The sequence below is a fragment of the Streptopelia decaocto genome (genome assembly GCF_964273445.1).
Source record: "Streptopelia decaocto genome assembly, chromosome: 11".
NCBI lineage: Eukaryota > Metazoa > Chordata > Aves > Columbiformes > Columbidae > Streptopelia > Streptopelia decaocto.
Window position 1 is genome coordinate 12,928,976 of NC_138666.1, and position 26,601 is coordinate 12,955,576.

At 52.2% G+C, this 26,601-nt stretch overlaps 3 protein-coding genes across 13 annotated transcripts in view; 2 read left to right on the forward strand and 1 right to left on the reverse strand.

The window, feature by feature from the left end:
• Nucleotides 1-139: 139 nt before the first annotated feature.
• ADGRG3 (adhesion G protein-coupled receptor G3) lies at nucleotides 140-6,965 on the forward strand. Its single transcript, XM_082062483.1, has 13 exons — nucleotides 140-1,068; nucleotides 1,518-1,547; nucleotides 1,637-1,796; nucleotides 1,878-1,995; nucleotides 2,649-2,789; nucleotides 2,875-2,997; nucleotides 3,080-3,119; nucleotides 3,203-3,303; nucleotides 3,807-3,919; nucleotides 4,058-4,341; nucleotides 4,889-4,982; nucleotides 5,425-5,711; nucleotides 6,155-6,965. The coding sequence occupies exons 1-13, from the start codon at nucleotides 1,023-1,025 to the stop codon at nucleotides 6,268-6,270; spliced, it is 1,653 nt and encodes a 550-aa protein (XP_081918609.1). The 5' UTR covers nucleotides 140-1,022; the 3' UTR covers nucleotides 6,271-6,965.
• On the reverse strand, nucleotides 6,580-11,946 carry LOC309444552 (pancreatic secretory granule membrane major glycoprotein GP2-like). The gene is made up of 7 exons (XM_082062484.1): nucleotides 11,688-11,946; nucleotides 10,995-11,200; nucleotides 10,248-10,408; nucleotides 9,520-9,765; nucleotides 8,748-8,907; nucleotides 8,260-8,404; nucleotides 6,580-7,594 (listed from the first exon to the last, which is right to left on the reverse strand). Exons 1-7 carry the CDS (start codon nucleotides 11,935-11,937, stop codon nucleotides 7,494-7,496), a joined length of 1,269 nt encoding a protein of 422 aa, XP_081918610.1. The 5' UTR covers nucleotides 11,938-11,946; the 3' UTR covers nucleotides 6,580-7,493.
• The window catches only part of DRC7 (dynein regulatory complex subunit 7), a 21,650-nt gene continuing 3,800 nt past the window's right edge, over nucleotides 8,752-26,601 (forward strand). For 2 of the 11 annotated variants that reach the window (XM_082062471.1, XM_082062473.1), the window contains exons 1-13: nucleotides 11,950-13,728; nucleotides 15,365-15,542; nucleotides 15,960-16,134; nucleotides 17,016-17,141; nucleotides 18,328-18,522; nucleotides 18,834-18,992; nucleotides 19,305-19,523; nucleotides 20,254-20,382; nucleotides 21,301-21,376; nucleotides 21,874-22,002; nucleotides 22,851-22,979; nucleotides 23,625-23,851; nucleotides 24,709-24,924. In XM_082062471.1, coding sequence (XP_081918597.1) covers nucleotides 15,382-15,542; nucleotides 15,960-16,134; nucleotides 17,016-17,141; nucleotides 18,328-18,522; nucleotides 18,834-18,992; nucleotides 19,305-19,523; nucleotides 20,254-20,382; nucleotides 21,301-21,376; nucleotides 21,874-22,002; nucleotides 22,851-22,979; nucleotides 23,625-23,851; nucleotides 24,709-24,924 — 1,941 coding nt within the window. In that variant the 5' untranslated portion in view covers nucleotides 11,950-13,728; nucleotides 15,365-15,381. Of the gene's footprint in view, nucleotides 8,880-11,810; nucleotides 11,872-11,949; nucleotides 13,729-15,364; nucleotides 15,543-15,959; nucleotides 16,135-17,015; nucleotides 17,142-18,327; nucleotides 18,523-18,833; nucleotides 18,993-19,304; nucleotides 19,524-20,253; nucleotides 20,383-21,300; nucleotides 21,377-21,873; nucleotides 22,003-22,850; nucleotides 22,980-23,624; nucleotides 23,852-24,708; nucleotides 24,925-25,695; nucleotides 25,804-26,601 lie in introns of those variants that run through there. The other 9 variants (XM_082062465.1, XM_082062468.1, XM_082062469.1 and 6 more) reach the window with 9 other exon arrangements.

The window sequence follows — 26,601 nt, forward strand, 5'->3', positions numbered from 1 at the left end:
AGCGTAGCTCGCTGGGGTCTCTCTGCTGAGCGCGTTGGTGGACTCTCCAGTGGGATCCATCCCGTCGCCGTGGTTGTCCCATCCCTGGGGCAGAGCCTGGCGTTTCACCCTGCTGAGCTGGGACCATTAATGGTCCTCTTGGCAGAGCACTGGCAGCCCAGTGCCATGGGGGTTGAGGTGACGGAGGGAGATACCATGGCTTGGGAAACTGCTGTGGTCTCAGGGGAATGTTGCTACCCAGCAAAGAGGGAGGATGGGAATACGAAGAGAGAGGCTTCGCAGGATGGGAATCGTCTCCCTCGGTGGCTGTGGGGCCAGGCAGACCGTGGCTCTCCTGGCTGATCTACCTGGCCAGCTGGACGAAGTGCAGCTCCTTCTCCATTCCTGTTTGTGAATCCATTGGTGGCAAATCCACCAGTGCAACCATGTAAGTAATGAGAAATGGGTTGCCTGGTCCCTGGTCTTAGTCAACTGGCTAAACCTTTACTTGTGCCACTTGCAAGCGCAGCACCATGTCTGCCATCCCACCAGTCCCCCTTCCAGATGATGCTCTGGATGCAGTTCATCTCCCTCCATGCAGCCCCAGGTCCTGTTTGGGGCAGGTAGACCTTACCAGGAGGGGGATGTTTCATCCCCAACAGCTCGTAGCGATTCCTGGTGACTTGTCCAGTTTGGGAGAGGGATGCTCCAACATGTCACTGGGCTGGTGAGGGGCATCAGCCAAGGATCTGGCATGATGGAGGTAAAAAGGGGAAAGAAAATATCCCCGAGTCAGCTGGGGGAAGTGGCCAAGGGGGAAACGACGTGGCTCTGACGGTTGTTGCCGTTGCTGTGAGCTGGAGCAGGAGGTCACTTGCCAACCCACAGGAAGGCGCGAGGGGTTGGCAGAAGGGAAATGAAGACACAGCTGTTGACTCAGCTACAAGCCCTGGGTGGGCACAAAGAGAAGCAGAGCCAGCGGGACGAGAGGAGCAGAGCACCGTGGGACAGCCAGGGACAGCCAGGAGACCCCACAACTCAGCATGAACCCGTTTCTAGTAACTGTTCTGCTGCTCTTGGTGCTGCCTGGTGAGTGGTGGGTGAGAGGGACATGGACCCCCCCAGCATGGGGGGTATCTGGGCTTGGAGGTGGGTTTTCCCATGGGACAGGGTTGACCCAAAGACCATGGCGGGGTTTCACCCCAAAATGTGGCCAGGCCAGAAGGGAGTGTCCCTGCTGGGATGTGCACAGGTGAGTGGAGCAGGGGGGGTTGTTTGCTGCTGGGGGCTCTTTTAAAACCCTGGACCAGCAGCCCAGGGTCTCTCCTGTGAGCCACCCTGAGGGGACTGGACGTGGTGACATGTCAATGCAGGCATGGTGGCTTTGCCCTCACCAGCCCCAATGCCTGTCCAGCTGCTTTTGGAAGCCAATGTGACTTCAGGGCTGCTCCTTTCAAGCCTGTGGGCAAGGGACATCCAAGGGACTGGCCCTAGATTTTGGGGCTTTCGCCTCATTTCCCCACGTGTTTTTCTTCCAGATGCTGCCAGGGGACAGGAGAGCTGTGCTGGTGAGTGGTCCCTCCCATCCCTGCCCTCGCCCCCGGTGCCCACCCAGTGCCATGGCACCCAGTGGTCACCCTGGTCCCCTTCTCCCCAGCCCTGAGGCGGGGTGACAAGCACCACTGGTGCTGCAACATCTTGGTGGAGCTGGAGCAGCGCGATGATGGGACCCTCAGCCCTGATTTGCCCCGGCACTGCCAGGAGCTGGGGCGCTCCAGGAGCCCCGCGTGTGCCTGCCTGCGGGAGCGCTGGCTCAGGTAGTGGGCAGGGTGGCTGTGGTGGGGTTTGGGGGCTCAGCCCCCCATGTCCCCCTCTCCCACAGCCCTTCTGCCCCGCAGGCTGCTGCAGTCGGCAGGGCCGGGGCTACGCAGTGGGCTGGCTGGGTTGAAGGTGCTGCTCCTGAACATCAGCAGGGCTGTCACCCATGATGTCCTCATCACCTTTTCCCCCACAGAGGTGAGATGTAGCCCTCTCCCTTGCTCGGAAAGCTCCATGCCTTCCAAGCATCCCTTGAACCCTGCCCCGGGGCTTGGCGTGCCATGGCGTGCTCTTCTTCCAACTTGCTCCATGGACCCAGGTCAACTTTACCATCCCTTGGCAAGGAGTCATGTCAAATGGTGATGGGGAGGAGAGAGCTCTCCCTCCGGAGCTGTCCCAGCAGCAGGTGGGGGGGCAGAGGGAGGAGGAGGAAGAGGAAGAGAAGGAATCTGTGGGATTTGCACCTCCTACCCACTCTCAGGCTCTCTCTGGATGTCCCAGGAGACTCAACCTGATCTAGTTGCAAGATGTCATTGCTCATTGCAGGGGGGTTGGATGAGATGACCTTTGAAGGTCCCTTCTAACCCAAACTGTCCTATGATTCTATGATTCATGTCCCATGGGGTGATGGTGGATTGGGGCTCCCCTGGGAACTGCTCCCAGCTCTGCCCCTTCCCTGCTGGGTGCTGGGGATGAGGTTCTCCCCTTCTGCCCCTGGGGCTCCTGATAATGTTGGTGAGCAAAACCCACCCAGGCTAGGCTGAATTTGTGCCTGGACCAGGGCTGGTGGGTCCTGAGCAGAGAGGTGACGCTACCAGCAAACAACCCCCCATTGCTGTTCTCCACCGCAGGCCCCCACGACGCTGAACATGACAGACAAGGGGAAGGCAGGCAAAATCCAGCTTCCTAAGGAGATATTCCAGTCCCTGAGCAGCCAGACAGAGCGTGTGGTGGTGACAGTCCTCAACATCCACCAGCTTGGCATGTTCAAGGTATGAGCTGGCATTGCCAGCATCTCTCCAGCCACCAACCCTTGCCACACACCGCCTGGGCTCAGGCAGCACTGTCCCCATGCAGGAGCTCAACCAGAGAGGGCAGGTCCTGGACAACACCGTGGTGGGCATCACGGTGGGAGAGACGAGCATCTCCAGGCTGCAGGACCCTGTGCAGCTCACCTTTGCCCACAGGCAGCTGCCACACGTAAGTGAGCCATGTCCTCCCTCCATCTCTCCTCCAGTGCCGCTCACTGTGGCATTGGGTGATGCTGCTGTCCCTCCTGCAGGGTGTTACTCCACAATGTGTCTTCTGGGATGCCAGCAAAGGTATGGTCCTCACCAGGACTGGGCAGGGGGCCAGGCACAGGTGCTGTGCCCAACACTCATGGCTGTCACCATGTCTGCCACAGGGCAGGCAGGAGGCTGGAGCAGCAGCGGATGTGTCACACAGCCTGAGGACAAGGGGACAATCTGCTCCTGTGATCATCTCACCTTTTTCACCCTACTCCTGGTGACAAACCCATTCCCTGAATCTCCTGCTTGTATCCCACTGCCTGCCCCTTCTCCGCGGCCCCTCAGGTGTCACCAGTAGCTGCACAGGGACAGTTGTAGCTGGTCCCAGGCAAGCCCAGGTCCCAAAATCAAGCCCAGTCCTAGCTCAGGAGGGCAGCAGCTCAGCAGAGTGGGAACAGGGTGGAAATGGCCCCCAGGCTAGTGCTGGCTCTGGAACAGCAAGGCTTGGGGTCCCATCTCCTGATAGAGGCTCCCAGGGAGGTGCTCATGGTGGTCCATCTTAGCCTTCACCCCTCCCTCAGTCCACCTCAGGGAGCATCTCCTCTGAGCCACCACCACCCAGCTCCCTCCAAATACCTTCTGGGGTGACAGACCAGAGGGCTTGTGTGGGGTCCCTGCAGCAGCCCACTGGGGTTGTCAGCCCCGTGGCTCTGGTAGCTGCAGTCAGGTTTTCTAGGTTGGTACAGGGCCTGTCTAACCCAATGTGTACATGTTTGGTAGAACCCAGCTCTGGACAGGTCTACGGCACAAGTCTTGATGGCTGTTGCCACCGCTGGCTGCGGGGTAGCCATGGCTTTCTCCATCTTCACCATTGCCTTCTGCATCTTCTTAAGGTAGGATGTGCCAGAAGGTCCCAGATACTCATCAGGCTGGGGAAATGGTGGTGTCTCTGCATGAACCTGCTGTGATACAGCATGAGACACTGCTCAGCTGTGACCCACACCTTTTCTGCTCCCTCTGGGGATGCTCAGGTGCAGGTTCAGATCCGAGGAGACTCTCCGCATCAACCTGGGCCTGCACATGAACCTTGTGGGCAGCCTTTTCCTCCTCAACCTGGCCTTCCTGCTCAACAGTGGGCTCTCTGGTGGGACCCAGCCAGCAACCTGCAAGGTGCTGGGGGGGGTCACCCACTACTGCCTGCTCTGCTGCTTCACCTGGATGGCGCTGGAGGGCTGTCACCTCTACCTCCTCTTTGTCAAGGTCCTTGGCACCTACATCCACCACTACCTGCTGAAGCTGTGCCTGGTGGGCTGGGGTGAGCACCACGAGCCTGGGCAAGAGCTGGGGGGAGCGGCGGACAGTGGGTTACAAGCGGAGAGGGAACGGGGTGGTGCAGTGACGGGCAGAGAGCGAGCAAGCCCTTGTCCTGCCCACAACTCTTCCAAATGCTGTGGTCAGGGCTGAGAAGTGTCTTATATGGGCTTGGTGTAGCAAATTCAGGGCAGCACCCACAGGGACCCTCCATCCCGTTGGGGACCAGCCTCCTGCTCATTGAGCAGGTGATATCCTCCAGGGTCTTTGTTACCCTGTTGCCAGCCCTCCATGGGCACCTTAGGGCACCCTGGAGCAGATGATCCCACAGAGAGGTTAAGAGACACCTTGAGTCCTGCTGCCCAGCACTGTACTTCTTCCACATCATGTCCCAGCAGTGACTGTTGTGACCCTGCGACCCTTGTGCAGGTCCCTAAGCCCCATCTACCCAGAGGTCATCACATCCAGGACCATGCAGAGACCTCAAACTTACCACCTTGCCCACCACTTGCCTTTCTGGCCTCTTCCATGTGTCTCTCTTGTCCTTCCAGGCTTCCCTGTATTTGTGGTGGGGGTGGCAGGAGTCATTGGCAGCTATGGAGAATACTGCATCCAGACCACGGACCACCAAGTCATAGTCCACCTGTGCGTGTGCCACTGCCCACAGTGCTTACGTGCCCCTTTGGCATGGGAAGCGGTAACCTGGTCCTGCTGGGAGCGTGGTGGTGGGGGTTGCACCCATCCTGCTTGGCTTCATGTCATGCTTCCACTTCCCTAATCCTGATTACAACACAGGAGCTTTCTACATCTGTGGCAACCACCACTTCTGCTGCCAAGCCCCCTTGGTCATGTCCACAGGCCTCCAGGTCACGGAAGGACATGCAAGGCTCACCTGGAGCTTCCCCAGGCTGAGCAACCTTAGGGCGATGGATCCACATCCCTATCCTGCTGCTTTCCCTTGGCCTTGGCAAACCTCACCAGCACAAGGGTGTCCCTGCATCCCCCAACACATCCCCATGGGGAGGCTCCCATGGGTGCTGCCACAGCTGGCAGAGCTGCTGGAGAAACCGCAGTTGTCTCTTTTCAGGTGCTGGATCACTTCCAAATATCTCCTGGTCCACTACATCACCAACTGCGGCTACTTTGGCCTCATCTTCCTTTTCAACATGGCTGTCTTTGGGGTAGTGACCCAGAAGATCTGCTGCCTGCGGGACACAGGGACAGTGCAGGGGGACCGCAACACCTGGAAGGTGGCCCTGGTGGCAATGGGGCTCTTCTGCCTGCTGGGAGCCACCTGGGCCCTGGTGTTCCTCACCTACGGCAACTCCTCTATGTTCATGCTCTACCTCTTCACCATCCTCAACTCTCTCCAAGGTCAGGGCCAGCTCTGAGCTGGGCTTGCTGGGCTCTGGTGGGGAAGATGGAGGAGGCAGGAGCCAGCCTGGCAGTGGGTTGACCAGGGGTCCCAAGGCACCAGCACCTTCCCAGCACTGTCATGTCCTTTCCTTCGGCAAGGCATGTCAAGCATCAGGTCCCAGCCACCAGCATGGAGCTGGTCATGGCTTCCAACCTTGTTCACTACAATGAGGGTGGTTTTCTTCCAAGGAAGCCATTCCTTAGTAGAGGAACAGGGACGTGATCCACCCAGGGCATGTCCCAGCCAAATAGCTCACCCTGAAGCATGGGGAGACCCTCCTGCAGGAGCAGGAGTGAGCTGGGGGAGCTCCCTCAAAGCAGCAGGGAAGTGCCAGCAGCATCCTGGCAGGATGTCTCCCACCATCTGCTGCTGCTGAGTCTCTGCCTTCCTTTCCCTTCAGGAATTTTCATATTCATCTGGCTGGTCGTTCTTTACTACCCGAAGACGAAGGAGACCACTGGCTCCCTCACCCACATCATCAAACACAACAAAACCACCACAGTCTCCCAGGACTAGCTGCTGGCTCAACCTCCCTCCCTGCCTGTGCATGCACCTGCTGCAAGCAAGCTTTGATCCTAATGGATGCAGCTCCCCCATAGAGGACAAGACCTCAGTTTACTGTGCCTCAGTTTACCCTTCTGTGGGCATGATCCACCTTAGAAGGGCTCTTTGCTTCAGCCCTTTCTTTTTTAGTGGCCTGTCTTGGGCAAGGAGCTCTGGAGACACCCCTCTGCCAAAGTCCCTCTGGGCTGCAGCTCCTCCATGATCTTGAAGTGCTTGTGATCTCATTCCCCAGGGGCTCTTGCAAGGGTGAGGAGGGAGCCATCAGCTAGGATGGAGCCACCCCACTCTTCACTGGAGGTGGCCTTTGGTGCTGGACCAGCCCAGTGATGGGTTTTCCTGCTGTTGGAGGTGGGAAGATCAACTTGCTCCAGCCTAGACTCAGGATGTTCAGCTCTGGGAATTAGCAAAAAAAGAGGAATCCCATGAACTTCTTTGCAATATGTCCTCTCTGAACGAAGCAGGGCCAAGCTCTCCAGGCAGGGACCTGCGGTATGTTTCTCCTGCAAAACACCCTCTGGGACCAGCAATGGTTGTTGTGGTGACATCCTGCTTCAGCCAAATGGACACACACAGCTGCCTCACAGGGAAAACACTTGTCTTCTCCTTCTCTGTGTCTTAGTATTAAATCTCTGCCAGATGTCTGAGCATTATGGGTTTAGTGTTTGATGCTTAAAATATTGTTTGTTATTTGCTTTATATTAGGGATGTATTGATGGGCAAAAACCTTGCTGGCAACTTGTGACGAATGAAAGATCTGTCATGAATGAAGGAAGAAATGTGTATGGATAAGTGTATGTACACACGTGCATGCAGGCACAGAGCAGCCCTTTCTCTGCTCATGCTGCATCTGTGTCTCACAGAACCACACAAAGTCCAGCAAGTATCTCGTGTGGGTACCTCCATCTTCCCACGTGCCTGAGTGACTCTCTGGGGAGGAGGAAAGCAGAAGGAATTAATTTCTCATCCCTGGGTACATGTTTCAAGTCCAGTGATTGTGGGCCAGGAGGGAATAAGAAGGTCCTAGGGATGCTACACCGAACAGAAACACTCTGATGTGACTCATCCTTCAAGCAACGTTTGCATCCAATCATCGCCTCCTTCCCCCTAGAAAAACTCTAAAGACACAGCTGAGAGCCTCTCTGCTACAGCCACATTTATTTGGAAACAGCTGTTTTCTACATCCTTCGCCACCTGGCGCTGACAGCCGCAGCAGCCATGGTGAGGACACCAAAGGCACACAGTAGGATGATGGCCCCAGGGATCCACAGGCTGGGTCCTGCTGAAGAGGAGGAAGATTGGTTATACATCTGGGTGCCCTCAGCCGGTGCTGATCCCTGGCACAGCATCTCTGGGGGAGGTAATTTCCTCTGAAGGGTAAGAGCCACGGGAACTGGGAGTGTTTCGGCACCCTGAAGGCACCAACAGGACTTGGTCACCCCACCTGGCCTGACCAGAGGCCTCCACCCACTGCCCAGAGGCTCCATTTAGCTTGGCATTCATGCCTGGCCTGAGCTATGCCATAGGGGAGCTAGCCCCCAGCCCTGGACCTTCTCGGATCCCCTGGATTGAATTCAGTGCTGAGAAGGAGCTTGCCTTGCTGGTTTGATGCAGAGGTCCAGTGTGAAAACCCAGCCTTCCTCACCTGGGCTGCTGCACCTACAGCCTTCCGGTTCCTGGTCCCATCAATAAACGGTGACATTGTCCCACCCAGCTCCCCTGCTCAGCCTGACCTGTGCCTGGAACGGAGCTGCTCATGCAGAACTGACCCCTCAGTGCAGGTTTGGCTTCTGGAGCATGCCATGCATGGCCATGACACCTGAAAGGCTCCATGCTTCTGTGCAGGGCAGTGATTTTAGCAGCCCTTTTAAGTAACCTAGCATTGCTCACACTGTTGCAAGGGTCTGTGAGCAGCTCCTGCCCTCCCCAGAGGGACATACGTACCGCCCTGGCCTTGTAGATCAGTTCTGGAATGGCGGGCCTCTGCTGCCAAGGAAGAAGCAGACAGCAGGTGGATGGGCCCGTAGGAGACAATCTTATTGTAGTCATCTGCCAGCGCCCGCTTGCTCCTCCAGCGCCTGGGGCATTGCTGTCAACAAAGCAAAGGGAAAGGTGATGGAACCAGAGGGCAGGGAAGAAGCCCACTCTGGGTGACAAGAGCCGTCCTGGTGGTCTCCCCCTGTCAGAGGCACATTCTGGGCTGCAGCCTGGGACTTGTCAAGACCCCAGAGCATAGAATCAGAGAACAGTTTGGGTTGGAAGGGACATTCAAAGCCCATTTAGTACAACCCTCCTGTCATGAGCAGGGACATCTTTGCCAGATCAGGTTGCTCAGAGCCCTGTCCAGCCTGGCTTGGGATGTCTCCAGGGATGGGGCATCCACCACCTCTCTGGGAGGTTCCTGCACAGTGCAGACCACCGACAGAGCTCACCTTGGCACAGGGCTCCGGGCCATCAGGGAGACAGAGCCGGACACGGCAGTGCAGGAACACCTCAGGGTAACCAACAAACTGAAACATCTGGAAGCTGAACTTGGCAGTAGTGCTCTTTCCAATGGCATTCAGGTATGTCACTGTCTCATCATGGGGACACCTAGGACACGATGGCTCAGTCAGCAGGCAGCAAATGAGGTGGGAGCATCCCAGCCTGGGACACTAGAGCACAGAGGGATGGGCGCAGCCCCCAAGCTTTGCTGAACTGGACTATTTCTGTCTCGGTGCTGGTGGGGATGCCTCCCCTTGGCACCCTGCATTGTGCTCAGCTCAGAGAGGAACTGCCACCAGCACAAGAGCTGGCTCATGTCTTGCTCTCTGGGGCCACAGCTGCTCTGCATGGGTCGAGTGAGCCTGGCTGTGACTCCTGCTTCCCAGATACCCACATTATGGGCTTCAGCTTGACTGCAGCCACCTCTAATGCAAACTCTTCAGCAGAGACCTCTCTGCAAATCCCAGCAAGGTCTCCCCACTCCCCTCCCTGCTCTTTGCCTACCCAGCTGGCCAGGAGCCACTTCAGAGTGGTTAGGGGGTTCATCTATGGGGTTGGTCCACCAATTAAATGACAGTGTCTGCCATAGGTTCCACCTATGAGCAATGATGGTGTCACTGCTCATTGCTCTCACAGCAACCTGTCCTTAGCACCCAGCAAAGAGATGCAATTGTGCTCATGGTACAAGGAGACCAGATGCAGCAGGGACACACCACTCACCCCTTCTCAATGAGCTTGTGCCGCATGTCCTGGTAGGGATCCACGCTTGGGGTGGCCCAGCAGTCCTCAACGCTCAGCAGGAAGTACTTGAGCAGGTGCTGTCCCTCTATCTTCAGCAGGACATAGAGCGTGTCTGTGACAGGGATGGCAGTGGTCGGCAGGTGATAGGGCTGGAGGTAGGAGGCGGTCTTGTAGAGTCTCATGCTGACGTTGAAGTGTCCTTCACTGACCACGAACTGCACCAGCCTGAGAGGAGAGGAAGAGAGGAGAGTTCACAAGCAGAATAAGCAGGCAGGAAGGACATAGCACAAGTCATGCCATTGGCACAGGTGCACTGACTTTGGATGTGCCTCTGCTCCTGGATGGAGCCTCATGAGAGCCAGGCCCCAAGCTGCATCCTGGCTGGCATGTCTGTGCCATGTATGGACAGAGGGAAGGAGCTCCAGGGGTTCCCACTGACCCAGAGAAAGGCAACCCAGGGAGTCCTAACCTACACCTCCCCAGGGGCCTGGTAGGGGTATCTGCCAGTTCCCATCCTGGTTTCAGGCCTAAACCTTGTGTTGAAAATCCATTTTGGGAAGAGAAAGGAAGGCACCCTGATGTGGCATTGCTCTCAGAGCTCTCTAGTGGCTCCCCAGGGCCTTTGCAGATCACCTCATTGAAGGCATCTATTTTTCCGCAAGCTCAAACATACCCTGTCAGCAGCAAGGTGAAGAGGGATCACTCACTTGTCAACAGGGGCGAGAGCAAAAGGCAATTTCACCACCTGCTCATAGGCGTAGACACAGGAGAAATGCACCTCCAGCTGAAACCTCCGGGAGATGACACCCCCGCGTGCTTCCTGTTCTGACTCAATGATGTTGGAGTATGACACATGGGAGCCATTTTGCTGGAATGACACAGAAATAAAGTCTCCCGACCATGTCCAAGTCCATACACAGAGCTCCAAGCTTCAGTTCAGAATGTGCAACTCAGCTCCAGGCCTTCTGGATATCTGCTGGGGTTTTTGCTCAAGACCCATGTTCAGGGGCTACTGGCAACCACCCCCAGAGCAGGCAGGAGTCAGTGTGGTGACCACAGGTGAGAGCCCTTCTGTGCAATGCAGAGCTGGAGCACCAGCTCCTCCATACCTACCCTGACCCATGAATCATGTGAGGGACCAAGGGGCTATATCCAGGGCTGTAGAGCTCAGAGGATGCTGCCAGAAAGCTGAGGGCTGTTATCAGCTAGTAAAGAGCACACTGAGACTTCCATGCTCTGCTGAATAAGACAAGATGTACTGCCAGCAGGGGTTAGATGGAGATAGAAGAACTTTCTCACAGCCTCCAGGGAAGCCTTCCAAGGGGAACAAGAACTTTACAGCACCCAGATATTAAAGGAGAAGCCTCCAGAGCTTCCCCTTGCTGTCCTCACTCAGCATGTCTGCTCCTCTCACAGCTTCAGAGCTATGCAGAGAGGCTCTGCTGGATCCTCACCTGAATTTTTGATCCACAGGCAGTGTGGTTTTCACCTGTAAGAGTGGCTGCAAAAAACAGCTCACCCTCTTCTTCTCTTTCTGAGACCTTGCATGCGTGGTTCTTCAAGTGGACAAGCTCCCGGGGGATTTTCAAGAGTTCAAACACCTCCTTCCTCACCATCATCTCCATGTGCTCTTCCTCGCAGGCCAACTTCAGTTCCACATCTGGAGGAAAAAGCTATCTGCAATAGCAATAAGGAAGAGGCCTGAAGGAGCCCTAGGTCAGCTATGGGATGGCACAGTCCCACTGAGCTCAAGAGATCCTCATGCCAGCCTTGTTGGAGGATGCTGGGAGGCTTCACTGTAGCTGTGCTGGAGTGTGTGTACCTGTTCTGAGACTGGAAGGCAACTGTGCTCCACAGCATGCCCCACTGCCCTGTCATGGCTACACCATGGCACGGCACCTTGACAGCCAAAGAATTAAGGAATTAAGACTTTTGGAGAGAAAGGAAATGGCCTGTGGCTGGGCGTTGTACCAGCGTGCAGTCAGGACATAGTGGTGGTGGCCGGATGCACCCGAACCAGGACCTGGGACGTGCTCCTGGAGCCTGCGGTGAAGAGAACTGGCAACACCAGCGCACCGTGCCCATCACCCTCCCCACTGGTGCCCGTGGACAGAGTGAGGAGGACTCACCAACATCCCCAGCCCTACCTTGGCAGAACGTCCCTGTGAAGCCCGGTTTGCAGCTGCAAACTGGTCTGTCCTCCATCACCTGGCAGCCGCCCTGGTGCTGGCAGGGGTTTGGCAGGCAGGTGTTCGGGCTTCTCTGGAGACGGAGGGCAACCCCTTGCCTCAGGCCATGTGTGCTCACCAGCTCACCTGCAGCAAGAGAAAGGTGAGTAAGCTGAAACTCAGCAAGAATATCTCCTCTAGGAGAGACAGGAGAGCGAACTCGCCCCATGGCATGAAGTCCTGCACAGCTCTCAGGGGCTGAGATCCTCGCCTAGAGTCAGAGCAGACACTTCTGAGGAAGAATCTGCCACCTTGGCTTGCCTGGGAGGAAGTGACTGAGAGCCTGGGACAACTCCTCAGCACGGCTGTAATCTGGATCAGAGTTACGGGTCCTGCCAGCAGCTAGCAAGGAGAGTGGTGGCACCTCACAGCACCTGTGCCCATCTCCATGGGTTATACACCATATGTAGCTGGGATGGAGACCCTGAAGTTTCCACCTATTTTGCCAGCTCTTACACCCCAGTTCCTGTCCCCACAGCCCCCCTCTTGCTGTCCTCCCTTAGCAGCCTTCAGCAGTGCCCTGAATGAGGAATCTGGATACAGATCAGGTGAGGGTTTGACCTCTCCTTTCCATACTACTCATCTGTGACCCGGGAGACTCACTCTTGTTGCCTTCACCACCAGCCAGGCAGAGGGCAGAGACCAGCAGCAAGCATCTCACAGTCCTTTCCTGTAAAAACAAGCAGGCCCTGGTTAACTCCAGCATACTCGCTGGAGATGTTCGCAGTCATTCAGAAAGAGCCGACCCTCAAGCATGAGCGTGATAATTTCTGTAGTGTATGTCCTTCAAAAAATCTAGGTTTAATGGCACAAAGTCATTTCCTATCCCGAAAGGCCAGATCAGAAACTCCTCTCCTGCTCCAGGTTAACACAAGGGTCAAATACTGTCTTGAACATAGGTAGCTATTCCAGAAAGAGGGGGTGGGAGAAACCAGACCTCAGACCTGCAGGCATGTGCTGACAGTGATAAAGCTACATTTCACTAAGAACAGGTACTTTGAGTAAAACCACACAGCTGAGGCATCATTCCAGGCTCCCTGAAGAGGAAAGCCTTTTCTCTCTTCCCAATACAGCTCTTCTGAAGAGTTAGGATTTGCAAAAGGATCCTTGCTTTCCCAGTAACCCATATCAGCCCACTTACCATCGCCAGGCCACTCTGCTCCTCCACCCGCTGCTGCCCCAGGCTGCTCCTGCTCTCATGCTCCACACCTCGTGCCTTATATCGCCTTCCAGCAGCTCATCCTTCTCCCCCACGCAAACACGCTGCCTCCGATTGCACAAGAGCCAGCTGAGCATCCTTCAGCAGCAGCCGGGGAGGAAAGTCCATCCTCCGGCATAGATGGCCTTTTCGATTAGCCGGTGGCCTGGGAACACTGACCCAATTCACAGCCCCGATGGGTTCACAAACAGGGGGAGTATCTGCAAAATCCCCGGGAATATGGGGTTTCGTGCATCCAATTGGTTTCTCAGTACCTGCTTTTGACGCAGCAATAATGAGATACCACAGCGGCACACGCGAAGGCCAGATAACTGCGTGGACTGAACATGCGTGGTTTTGCAACCACAATGTACATTGGCTTTGGCATTTTTTTAGTGACTTCTGGCATCTAAGATTTGGTGAGAAGTACTGGTGGGAGATGGAGGGATGGGGGCTTGGTCCTGTCATGCTTTATTTGGGAAACAGTAACCAGCTGCAAATAGCAATCACTCAAAGTGATGCTTCTTGATATATATTGACTAAGTGCATCCTCAGAGCTTTAATTGCTACAGTCACCATAACATAGGAGCAAATGTGAAAGTCTTTCCATCTATTTTTTTTCCTAAGCACAATGAAAACCAGAAAAAACAAAGTGTTTAGCACTTGACCCTGCTTACAGCCTAATGAACTCGCAATAAAGAAATAAAAAAAAAAAAAGAAGAAAAAAAAGGCCTCCTGCCATCACCTGCTGCCAGCTCTTGGGTGAGGAAGCTACACTTTCCAATGTGTATTTTACAAAGCAATTAATGGGGAGAGAAGCTTTCACAGAGTTACTTAGAGATGCAAAGGCACTGCAGCTCCACAGGCTCAGAAAGCAACAAAAAGATGAGGAATGTGGCGGGGAGGGGGCTTTTTTATGTGTTTTGTAGTGTGGGGGGTTGTTTGTTGTTGTTTTTCGGTTTTTAAGGGCAGCCTTTCTGTCTCCAGGAGCTGGTGGCGAAGCCACCCTGCTGGGCAGGGTTTGGCCGCTTCCCCCTCATTTTGCCCAAAAATCTTCTGGACGGAGGGGGCTGCCTTCTGCCCGGGGCGGGTGTCGGGAGCTCTCAGGGCGGGGCGGGCTGGGGCACCTGAGGAGCCCCCGAGGGCACGGGGGCAGCCAGGGTGTGTGGGGTGCCAGGAGACCCTGCGGGTAAGCCCCGGGGGTAGGGCAGGGGGAGGCTGGGGGAGCCCGCAGCCCCGCCCGGCTCCAGCCGGCCCTGCGGCGGGCGTTGCCATGGTGCGCGGGCCGGCAGCAACGGCGAGGCGGAGGCGGTGAGGCCGGGCAGGCGGTGGGAGGGCAGGGGAGCTGCGGCTGCGCCCGGCCCGGCCTTGAGACGCGGGGCTGAAGGGGCGGCGGGGGGCTGCCGGAGCGGTGCGGGGGCCGGGGTGCGGTGCTGGGCCCAGGGACACCCGCCGTCCCGCCACCCGCGGTGCAAGGTCTGTGCCTCCTTCCTGCTGTCCGCTCCTCACAGGGTCAGCCTGACCGGAGGGAGGGGAAAACAAACAGCCCCCAGCCTCCCTGAGATGTAAATAAATAATATAAACAGCCCTCCGTCCTTGGGGGCTGCCGGCTCTGCTGCAAAACATCCCGTCCTTGCAAGGCCCCTGCGCAGCGGCCGGGCTGGGTGCAGGTGCCCATGTAGGAAACAATTGCCTTGGCAATTTAATAGTCGCAGGCAGGATCTCTCAGCAAAGCATATTTTATTAACGATTTTGCAAGACCGGGTGTTCTACCTAAAGGCAGGCACACGGAATAGGGCGAAAAGCCCCTGCTTACCTCCACCCCAAATCCCAGCTGCAAATTCCCTCCCCTGTTCCCCGTTTGTTGGGTACATCAGGGTTTACAGACTACCTGACGCCTGCCTCTGTTTACATATTTCATTCATCTAATTCTAACAAACCCCTTCCCCTTATCAATCTATTTAAAATATGGATTCCTGGCTCTTTGGCCACCCTTCCTCCTAGATTAACTTTTTTAAAATACAGAAATCAGTTTGCATTCCGGAATTAGTTCGAAGAGACTTTGTTTTACATTAAGGATTCATAGTCTGATGTCTCTCAGTCCTTCCCCCTCGCTGGGGTCAGGTGCCAGATCGGTTGTAAAAACATTCCTCCTTCAATGGCTCCTTAGATCCCCCAGGCTGAGCTGCCCAGGAACATGCAGCCACTTATTTCCCAAGCCCAGCCCGAGCTCACATTCAGTGCTCACTCTTTACTGTTGCAGAAATGGGAATTGTGCTTTTGGCTGCCTGAGCCATGCTCTTGTACTAAATCACCGTGGCCAGAATGCAAGTGTTTCTGTGTTGCTGTATATCTGGGTCCCACCCCTGAATTCATCCTGGTGTGTGCATTTCTATAGTGACAGGAGGAGGCAGAATGGAGGTCCTGGAGGAGCGTGAAGAAGAGGAGCACGAAGAAGAGCAGGAAGAAGAGGAGCAAAAAGACAAAGAGCTGGAGCCTTTGGAGATCAGTGATAAACTCGAGGACTTGAAGACAAAGGAGTCTGTGGAGCAAGTCTGTGTCCCAAGTGATGTACCGTAAGTCATGTGTGTCTGTCAGTTACTGGGATGAGCAGAGATGATCCCTTTGGGGCCCACAGGGAGACTGCACGCGTGTGGATGGCACATATGGTCCTTTTGCACAGGGAGCGGAGTGAATGAGTTTCATGTGCCTGGTGTATTTGTCTGAGAGTGGGCACATGTCAGTAAGATTTGCTTCATATGCATTCATTCAGTGCTGTGTCACGACACTATATAAAGATCCCCTGAGCCTCTGGGAATATGGCAAGTTGCCATCACTCCAGAGAAGCTTGGCTATGCCAGAATCATGTCATTGGATATAATCCCCATTTTTTTCCCGGGGAAACAGGGAGACCTTGCCATGTTTTGATAGCAGGTCATCTTTCCCAAATTGCACCCAGCTTATTACCTGTGTTTCTCCTCCTGCCCTGGAAGTGATTTTGACTGGAGCTCCATTGACACATCTCAGTTACCATCCTCGTACAAGACAAATTCCCCAAATGAAGAGAAGCTGCTGCACATTGCTGCCCATTTCCTCCAGCAGTACACTCACATCTGCCCTGACCGCAAGCCGCTCTTCCTACACCCGGTCAACGAGTGTGGCGTTGAGGTACAGGCTGGTGTGGGGCTGGGCCACAGCGTGGGGGCCACATGGCTTCTGTAGTGACGAATACTGGGGAAGGACAGCAGCCCTCCTGGCCAAAGGGAATGGGAACCCACTTGCTGTGCCCACAGCACCCTGAGCAAGTGCACAACACCCCGGGAACACCGCGGCTGTCCAAACCCACAAGTGCATTGTACTGTGCACATGGTGGTGGTGCCATGTCAGCTGCAGGCAGCTTGCAGCCCTGCAGAGCGACCCTTAGGAAACAGGAACGACCATAAAGGGACATAAAAGAATCATAAATGGACATAAAGGAAACACACGGAATAGATAAGGATCAGGCTTAGCCACAGGTATGGAGTTTGGAAACAGAGTTAGGTCTTATTCTGAACTTCTCAGAAGTTACAGGGAAGGAAGTAAAAGTGGAAGTTTGTGGTCTGGTTTTAAGACTAAGCCCAAGCTGCACAACTTTTCTCTAGTTCTGGACTTGATGCTCTCCAAAGCATCTATAATTGCTACTTTGGACCAGCTTTCCCCAGTATTTATTATGTCATTAACATGCAAGGCAAAAAATGCTGGAAGATGTAAAAGCTAGAAAAGGCAGTAGCTGTTTGTCTTGCTTGAAAATGAAGAGAAGAACTGGATCAGACCTGTAATGTGTGTGAGATGAGCTTGAAGTTTTAGCCACAGACAAGCAGACGGCCTCTCAACTCCATGCAGCTTCCATCTCAGAACAGGCAAGGAGGGTTACTGATGCTGTTCATATGCTCTGGGGAGGTCCTGAACGTGAGCTGCAGCATCCAGGGTTGGCCAGAGGGGATGGCTTTGGACAGGAGACTCTGCCAAGGCCTCTGTTGGCTAACCAAAGTCGTCTTGTTGCCCTGCAGAAGTTTGTGAGCACAACGGTGAGGCCAACCCTGCTGCCTTATACAGAGCTGTACCACTGGGATGGCTGTGCCAGCTTTGTCTCTGATTACCTCATTATGGAGCCCCTCAAGTCCCCTATCACACCGGTAAGAAAGGGATTGCAGTCCCGTCAGAAACAGCCCCGTAACAGAAGTGACAGAAGGGCCTCTTGGCAGGATACAACGTGGAAGCCCCAGTGGCTGGGATTACAAAGGTCTTTGACCCCTCCATCATCCCCTCATTACTTAGGCAACCCTCCAATTTTCCCAGGCCCTTCACACTCTGTTTGGACCTGTAATCCCAGTTCACGTACAGTGCTGTACCTGTCAAACAACTGAGCACCATTTCAACAAGAGTGGGCCTGGCCCTGCTCTCAGTCACCCCAGGTGACCAGCTGGTCTGCTGCAGGTTGCAATGGCAGACAAGCTTCCCCTCCAAAGGACACGATGCCTTGGAACAAAGGAGCATATAAAGCTCAGGGGATGATGGTTGACCTCAGTGACTAGTTCTTAGAGGCTCTAAACACTTCTGTCCCAATTTTGGGGATATTTTGGGGTGGCTAAAGAGAGATTTCTAGACTGGCAAGAAGGGATGATGCCAGAATTGGAGCAAGTTCTTGGCTGGCATGAATCAGCTAAAGCAAAGGAAGCACAGTCTTTGCTAACAAGGACTGCTGATGCTCTGCAGAGTGCCCCAAACAACCTACACAAGCTCCATGCTAGCCAAGGCTCTCAAGAGGAACTCTGGCACTTTGCAACTGCAGATAATGTATCTCCATTTAGCAGACAGAAACTGCCTTGACCACCTAAGGTGATGTCTGAGATCTGGGAGTAGATTGTCTATGTAGAACCTCTCTATATGCGGTATGTGTGTATTGATCCCTTTCCTTGGTCACTGGTGAGGGCCAGAAGGGAATATAATCCTTCCTCTCAACTATAATTTAGCTGATGGGACTTTTGCTTTGAAAGGCTGCAGACAGAGCAGCTAGAGGTGAGGTAAGCCCCACTCCAGTGTTGTGCTTAGCATTAGATTTTCAGTAGTTTGATAAGATTTTTCTGCCCGTCTCTCCCTATGGTTAAATTTGTTACCAGATTTGGGGGCAGAATTTCCACAGATCACTTTGGAGGGGACTTTTGGTGTCTGTGGCTCACATAGGCGTTTTATATAAGAGATTCCCTATGGCTGTAGAGCCCAGGGATATGGGCAATGCCCTTTCTTTCTCCTGCTCTCTGCCTGGTGTATGTTTCAGCCGCACAAGACAAGCTCTGAGAACATGAATCTCTCTCTTTCAAGCCCAGTTCACTCTATTCCCCAACCACCATCCTGAAATATCAGCGAGGGAACTGCTTTGACTTCAGCGTGCTGCTGTGCTCCATGCTGATCGGGGCTGGGTATGATGCCTATTGTGTGCACGGGTATGCCACCCGCGAGATATGCACCCTGGACGAGACTCTGGAGGTGTGTCCACTGCTCAGGAAGCCACAGGAGGTGAGATGTGCAGTGAGCTCTGCCTGTTCATTTCCAGTGAGCTCCACAGTTGAGCTAGGGGAAACGACTTCAGGCCTACACTGGGTTTCAGTCTGTATCAAGCAGGGACCTCACCAAAGGGATCTTTTGAGTGGTCTCTTCCACGATTCCTTACGAGCTCTCTTTGGCTTCAGTGAATTCCTGCTCCCCAGGTCTAATAACTGCAAACTGCCAAGGGATGGGAACTGGGAGGTACCTGTCAGCCATACGTTTTCTGCCTTCTCTTAATCCCTGCTGGGTTTCACAGCAATACCCTGCTTTTGTGGATGCAGGTACCAAAAGAGGAGATTAAGAAGTCCAACAAGTATAGAATTAAGTCCCCACCAGACCTGCAGAGCAAGTTCGAACTTCAGCAAAAGGCCAAGAAGGCAAAGAAGGCAGAAACTGAAGCTGCTCAAAAGGACAAGGAAAGAGGAGAGGAGGTGGTCATGGTGAGTAAGCAAGGTCCAGCTCACTCTAAACTTCAGGAGCAAATGCTGAGACACAGGTAATAGCTGAGCAAAGAAGGGAGGTCACCACACATCACATCAGGGTGATCATGGCCATGTGCACTTGGCTGCTGGGAGCACAGTGGGTGCTGACACAGGAATAGGTACTGGATATGTATTGCCTCACTCTTCTGGAGAGTATTGAGGGCCTGGAAACCTTTAGAAGTGGGTAGAGGAGAGAATAAGATTGCTGTTGGATTGGACTAAAGTGGCAGTAAAATGGCAATAATTACAGCTCTGTCCTCTGCGCTACAGGAAGTGGAAAAGCCCAAGGGGGACCCTTTGCATGGCTTACGGGTGCATGCATGGGTTTTGGTTCTGTCTGGGAAGAGAGAGGTGCCTGAGACCTTCTTCATCAACCCCTTCACGGGAAACAGCCACGGCACCACGGATGAGCAGTTCCTTGGGATCGAGAGTGTCTGGAACCACAGGAACTACTGGGTGAACATGCAGGACTGCTGGAACGGCTGCAAGGTAATGAGCCCTTAAGGACCCTGTGCCTGGGAGGGACAGTTGGGCTTACCCAAGTCCTGGGGAAGTCCAGGATCAGTGGTGATCCCAGTTCTCACCATTCCCTGTGTTGTCTCTGGTCATGTTGCTCTGGTTACATAGACTCCTGAACTACTCCAGGACATCCCAGACCCTGAGCTAGGAAATATGGATCACACTTGTTAAGCATGACAGTGTTAGAACATCAGCTTTTAAGGCTGGCTGGACACCCATTCTCTCAAGCAACAGCTTTTAAGGCAGAGGATATTTTGAACCTGTCAAGCATGGCTCAAGGCAGGAAAGATCTTGATTAGGCCCTTCCCACACCTCAGCTAGTCCCCAGCTGATGTAAAGTTTGGGAGGGGAGGATCTGAGTCAGAGCAGCATTAGGCCTGTGTGGATGACCCTGGCACCGTGCGTGACCCAAGGAAGGAGGCAGAAGCATTTCCAGCAACTTCCAATCATCTGTGGCAGAGGCACCGTGAGGAAAAGGTTCTATAGCGTTCTAGGCACAGGGGCAGTCTTTGGGGTCCCACCAGCCAGCCAAGGGTCTGAGAGCCCACCTCACTGAGATCCAGAGTCTGTCTAGAGTCCTTTAACTCTCTGACACCCAGCTGGGTCCACAGCACCGCAGAGGTGCAGGAGCAGCGTTCAGTTTAGTGTCAGGCCCTTCAGAGTGCCCTGTAATTAATTGGGTTTCTTCTGTTTGGCTTAGGATCTCGTCTTTGACTTGAGTGACAATATCCGCTGGGAGGTTGTGCTTTCGGGGAGCGACAAGCCTCATCAGCTGGTCGCAGATGCTGAGGAGAAAAATGAGTTGCCTGACAATGACATGGATGACGAGGTGAGTAACCCAAATGATGGCTGCTCCGCGGTGGGGATGCTGAATCCAACTGGTGTGTTTCTAGGCCTGCTCATGTCTGCCTGCCTGCTGCCCTCTCCAGGTCAGATCACTATTGCTCTCGCTAAGTTGTGGTTTGCACTTCAGAATCCTTCTCAATCTTGAATAGTTCTGATGCTTTCTGAAGCAAGACCCCAGGTGGTACTTCTGGTGTCCTAAGTGGCGAGGGATGTCCGTAGGCCTCCAGTGTATTGACCCTTAGGATGAAATAATTAAAAAAACATACAGCCCAAACTGGAATTTTTCTGGATACTCTTTCTCTGCTGGTCAGCGCCCTGTTCTCCTGACTGCCAAGTGGAGTTACCAGCCAAATGTAGAAATAATGTGTGTACTCTTGTATAGCAAAAAATGTTGTGTACTGGAAGCAAAAATGGTATGTTGTCCTGGTGGGAGAACACTGTGATAAAGCAGGCATTGCATCAGCACAGCAGGATGGAGTAACACCAGTTACATGGCATTCCCTCCTGTTACCTGCTCTCCTCAGCCTGTGACCATAACAGGGGAGCAAAGCACTTTCCAAGGTCTACATAAAATAAGCTGGTCATTAGTTTGAATGACGATTGTCACCTTCATCACCTGTCCAGCCAAAAGTAGAGAATGTCGTTAGGCTCGAGAAGGGATGTGCTAGTGAGGGTGTGGGGATGCAGTAAAGTTCTCATTCTATGTAAGCTGTAGTGTGCTGCTTACCTCTGTCCTTGGGCTGTGTGTGACCGACACAGCTCTCATAACTCTGCCACTGTGTTCCCCAGGACCTGTGCAGCTTTGCACAAGCTGAGCTCTGATTGCTGCACTGCATCCTCTAGAACCAAAATGCCTCCTGGGAGAAGCTTTCAAAAATGCAAATCTCTGCTTCTGTTTCAGCAAGAACCAGAGGATGAAAACAGGAGTTTTGACATGCCACCAACGTGGGTAGACCCAATTCAGATATCTCCCAGAGGTATTTATTCTTCCTTTGCCTTTTGCTTGCCCCCCAACTAAACTTTTAATGGGTTTTGAATGTTGGTTTATCTCACTCAAGAGTTCTCCCTTCAGGATGGACAAGGTACAGCAGTGAAGTAGGTGAAGGCCTGAATGCTGCCCCTCAGGGCATGGTCCTGTCCTGGGTGGGAACCCCTCCGCAGACACACACACCCCCCCACCCCGTGTTTTCCTGCTAGCTGAATGATTTTGCCTGGGATGGATTTGCTGTTACTGCTATGCACAATGGAGTGCCCCTGCATTATCAAATATCTGCTTTGGGAAATAAAAGAGTTATTATACTATTATAACATTAAAGTACAACAGCCAGGGTCTGAGCAGCTTTACTGGGAGCTGAATGCAATCAATAAATGTCTGGTTTTCCTTAGACCATGGTTTTCTCACTCTTGAATTATTTTTTTCTGGGGCTGAATACAAGGGAGTCCATTTTTCTGCCACCTCTCTTGCCCACTGCAGAGTTTGAGACCCGCTGTTGCCAGGGGACGAAGGTGACTCTGTACAAGAAAGCAAAGCTGGAGAAATGGGCACCATATCTGAATGAAAATGGGCTGGTGAAACGCCTCACCGTCTACGCAGATGCAGAGTGTAAGAGGGATGAGTGAACACACTCGATTCACTGAGCAAACGCAGCTTGGGGTGTGCTGATGGGAAGGGGGAGGTGGTTCCCTTTCTGCCAGAGTTTCTGTAATGCTTTCTCATCCTCCTTTCACATTTCTGGGGGACTTGTCTACTGCATCTTCAAACGCTTCACCACACTCACTGTCTTGACGAGACCCAGAACTTTCCAGCACTGCTAGGGTTTCCTGTCAGATTTTGAATCTGTTTTATACCCCAAGGATGCGGCTGTTCCATGTCACAGGTCACCTACTTGGATTTTCAGTCTTCAAAGAAATGGAAGGCCAGTTTAAATTGATCCAATAGCATCGCTATTCCTACTGGTGTCGACAGGAGCCATAGAAAGGGACAGCTAAGAACTGTGGAGATTTCTGTACTCTGAAGCATTATTCTTTAACAGCTAGTCCAAGAAACTGTGCAGATTCCTAACTGGACATACAGTGTCCTGTCCTCAGCCCTCCTGGGTAGTGTAATGTCCCCACCTCATTTCCCTTCACTCCCGACACTATCATTAAGTATTCGGGATGGAATTTCTCTCACCTAAACATAACCATCCACTGTGCCACCTCCTCTCCCTGAGCTGATTCCTTTAGTTCTTGTAGATGGAGAGGAATAAACCCTCCTGAAGGGTAATTCATCTACTCAAACATAGATTAGAATTCATCTACAAAATGCCCCTATGCCCAGGGCCAATTCCAGTGACTATATGATGTATCAGGAGCACAGGGTGCTTGCACTGACACTGAGAGCTCATCAGATGAATCTTGCCACCTCCAACAGTGTGACCTAAGGTTGTGCAACGGTTTGTCTCCTGCCAGGTTCTGAAGTAGTGGAGGTGAAGGAGTGGTTCACAAACCGAGAAGACATGTTGGATTTGAGAGAAGTGAATAAGCAAACACAGCTGACCACAGACTACTTCAGCCCAGGACACCGCTTCCATCTTAAAGGTATTCCAGCTCATCTGAGCAGCCACTGCAGTTGTTGGGACTTCATGTGAATCCCTTGTAGCAGTGGCAAAAGCCCAAAGTTGAGGGAGTTGCAAACTTCTGGGATGAATTGCCTTGATAAATACAGTCTCCCATGGGGAGAGCAGTGAATTGGGTTGTTGGCTTCCACACCTGGACAGTGCTCGCCCCCCAGCGTAACAGAAGAAAAATACATACCTATCACATATATAGGCTGATATCATTTACTTCTACGAACAGAGGTGATAGAAGTAGAAACTTTCTCCTAGGGATTGTGTTTGGTCTCTCAGTATTGTGCAGCTAGGGGAGAGAAAGCCCTGCATCAGATCTGTTCCTCAAGCAGCATTTCAGCCCGAGAGCCTGCACCCATTCCTGGTTTGGGAAGAGCAGGGTCCTGCTCACTATTGCCTTGCTGTGTGAGGAAGGCAGTGTCCCTGCAAAACTGTCCTGCTGTCCTTAGGCACATTGGTACACAGCAGTGAGGAGGTGACATTCCCATCTTACACTCTTATGTGCATTTGACTTATTGTCTGCTGAAGAAAATGAGACTTCCTCTGGACACAGCTGTGCTCACCATATTGTGGTTGCTAACTATGAAAATTTATGCAATCTCTTTTATGTCCTTAGCTCACACCTACGTGTGGCTGGAACCAGAGACTGAAAATACGATGGAGTTTTACAACGAGGCGCGAGTTGATGGCCTCCAGAAACGCGTTCAAAGTGCTATGGAGATGACAGAGTACTTTGTGGGGCGGGATGACTTCCTGCACGTCCGGTACACGGAGTTTGGCAAAAGAGGGAAGAAAGTACACTTGGCTGGCATGAGAGCTGATGCTAACGCCCGGCCTATAGTGGTACGGCCAGGACAGAAACAGAAAAAGATCTATCACTGTGATATTTATACTATGCAAAACATACTGCCTGGGGCTTTAGGTTCATTTTCAGTGGGCATGGCCAAGGCAAAACTCCAAATGAGGCATCCAAGCCTTGTTCAGCTGCTGTGTCTCACAGTTACTTGCCTGACAGAGAGCTACAGTGTGGCCAGTTGTCACGAACTGCATTGAGCAGCTAGAATGAAACTGGGGAACTAAGACTTGGAAAATGTCTGTCAGAGGAAAGAAAAAAGCTTGACTATGATTTTGAAACAAAATATTCACAAGACTCAAAACTAGTGAAATTATTTCATGTTCTGATCCCAAACTAATAACATTTTAGGTTCCTCATGAAGTGTCCCATCACTCTGATTTGTTACAAGCAGGTAATCTACCTCTTCGTCTAGTCAGGTCTGATTTAGAGAACAGCAGATGGAGCAAATCCGACCCTGGCAGTATGGCTCAGACACTTTACCTGCCAAGACAGAGCCATGCAGTGCCCTGCCTTTGGACTAGCACCCAACATGCTCCTGTTTCCTTCCCCATGTTGGGGAATGTAGGAGACTTTGTGCCCCGAAATACCTTTCTTCCTGCAGTTCCCTAGGCAGGGATGCATCCCAAGCTGACAGATAGACTTCTGTATTACTTTAAGCAGTTTTGTGCTTTTTTTTTCTCTCAGGCACAGGACAGAACAGTAGGACCATGGGCCAAGAGATGCCACTGTAGTACAGGCAAAGACGCCAAATTTTTGCCTTGGGTTTTTACCCCACTCTGCAAATCTTGCTGGTTTTCTGTGTTGCCTAGCCTGCTTCCATCTCTTTCTTTCCCCCCCTTATTAGCAAATCAAGGAGTGTTTCCACAGAAACCCAGAAAAGCCTGCTGATGAAGATGTAGCAGAACGTATCTTTCTGATCACAGAGGAGATGATCCATCTGACATACCACCTCAAGGATAACTACCTTACTGCCTCACAGAAGGATTTCTTCAAAATACCAGAGGGGGAGATAAGAGGAGGAGAAGACGTCATGACCCCAGACATGTGCATCACATACCAGGTATGTCTTGAAGATTTCTAGATCACAATACACAAAGGGAAGGTGGCAAGATTCCTCGCAGGGAAGCTGAAATGTCCTCTGCTGTTCTCGCTTGGAGATCCAGCAGAGAAGCAGATGTCTTGGGTTCTAGCTCCAATTCTGCCATGGACCTATTAGGTCACATCATTGCTTAAATCTCCCAGTTCACCCTGCAGATGCAGAGCAAGATGCTGAGACTTAATGCAGTGCTGATATATATATGTATATAAAAGTGGAGTGCTGTCATTAAGCCAAATTCTGTCTTTTGGGAAGGGGCGTGTGTTACTCCACTAACATCACTGATGTGAGTCTAATCAGGAGCAGAAGTCTACCAGTAAATTCTGCAGTGATGCTGCACAATTACACTGAGGGAAAATCAAAGAGAGATTGCAAATCCAGGATTTTTTTACGTTATGCAAATTACTTTAAAGTTTCTGTCTCCCATTGAGGAGAATACACAGACTGCAATCACTGGAGTGCCATCCTTTCATCTCTAACAATGCAGAACTGGTTCCAACTATATAACAGCAGCATTGGCAAAGTGCAGGACATTCCATCTGGCTTAAGTTACTGATGGATTCAAAATGGAAATGAAGTCTAATAAACTGTTGCCCATGGGTTAGATGTTCCCATGGTGGAAATCAATGTCACTATATTGATTATAGCGGAATTGTGCCAATTTCTGTTAGCAGAGTACCTGCTCCCATGCACCCAGAGAGCACTTCTGTTTTTCAGTAGTTTATCTGCTTCCAGGCGGGGTTCTCTAAGGAAGAGAAGCTGGTCCATCTGTACAAAATGTTGCAGGAGCTAATAGAGGTTGAGAAGCAGCTGAAGGAACAAGTGCGGCGATCAGAAGCAGAGGTAACAGGGAGGTGTCCACGCTCTTGTCAGAGTTGGTCAGGCATGGAATTGGTTTCAGTTGACTGGTTGCCAAAGCATCCTCAGAATAAGCCGTGATAAAAATAAAACTCTGGTGTGACAAAGTTGGTCTCTATGCTGAATTATCAAGCTTGTAACCCAGCCACTATTCAGTAAAGATGTAGCTTTAATATATTTATGGAGAGTCACATACTTTCCAGCTCCTGCTCTTACTCTTCATTGTCTAGTAGGAAGACAGTTTCACAGAGCAAATTATAGCGTATGAGTTGGGGCATCTAGAAATATATCTGCCTTTTGCCTGGGAACAAGACCAAAAAGAAAGGATATTGTATGTCATGCTGTATCTGCTTGCTAGGCATTTCCAGAAAGTCCTGTCCGAAGTATTGAAGTGACTTTTTGTGGGAGCAACTGTAGGGAAATACTTAATAAAATACGTTGCTTGTACTGCTAATCACACTGTGACCAGTGTAACAAATCCGTGTTCTCAGAAGTTGTTGTAATTACTTAATGATACATACAACCATTCTAGCAGATGGAGGCAAAGCTATTGGATTTTACTTTTTAAAATGTTTTTGTGAGGAAGAATTGCTCCTAAAGGAGCTGGTGAGGAAGAGCTCAACTATATTAGCCCAGAATACGAGTAATATTAAGAACAATTCTTTTTTCAGAAATTTGAAGCTAGTTAACTGTGACCTCATGAACTACCTTTCCAAGTTTCTAAGTCTTGATGTGTCAAGAGATAAAATATTCACATTGCTTGTGCTGTATATCCTGTTAAGA

What these genes read in the sequence shown, in the direction of transcription:
- ADGRG3 (XM_082062483.1), top strand. Translation starts at nt 1,023, where the DNA reads ATGAACCCGTTTCTAGTAACTGTTCTGCTGCTCTTGGTGCTGCCTG. An exon ending in CTGCGGGAGCGCTGGCTCAG is followed by an intron (nt 1,797 to 1,877) that starts GTAGTGGGCAGG and finishes TCTGCCCCGCAG; the next exon opens with GCTGCTGCAGTCGGCAGGGC. An exon ending in CACCAAGTCATAGTCCACCT is followed by an intron (nt 4,983 to 5,424) that starts GTGCGTGTGCCA and finishes GTCTCTTTTCAG; the next exon opens with GTGCTGGATCACTTCCAAAT.
- LOC309444552 (XM_082062484.1), bottom strand. Translation starts at nt 11,937, where the DNA reads ATGGGGCGAGTTCGCTCTCCTGTCTCTCCTAGAGGAGATATTCTTGCT. An exon ending in CCTGTGGATCAAAAATTCAG is followed by an intron (nt 10,409 to 10,994) that starts GTGAGGATCCAG and finishes GTGTCATTCCAG; the next exon opens with CAAAATGGCTCCCATGTGTC. An exon ending in GCCCGGAGCCCTGTGCCAAG is followed by an intron (nt 8,405 to 8,747) that starts GTGAGCTCTGTC and finishes CTTTGTTGACAG; the next exon opens with CAATGCCCCAGGCGCTGGAG.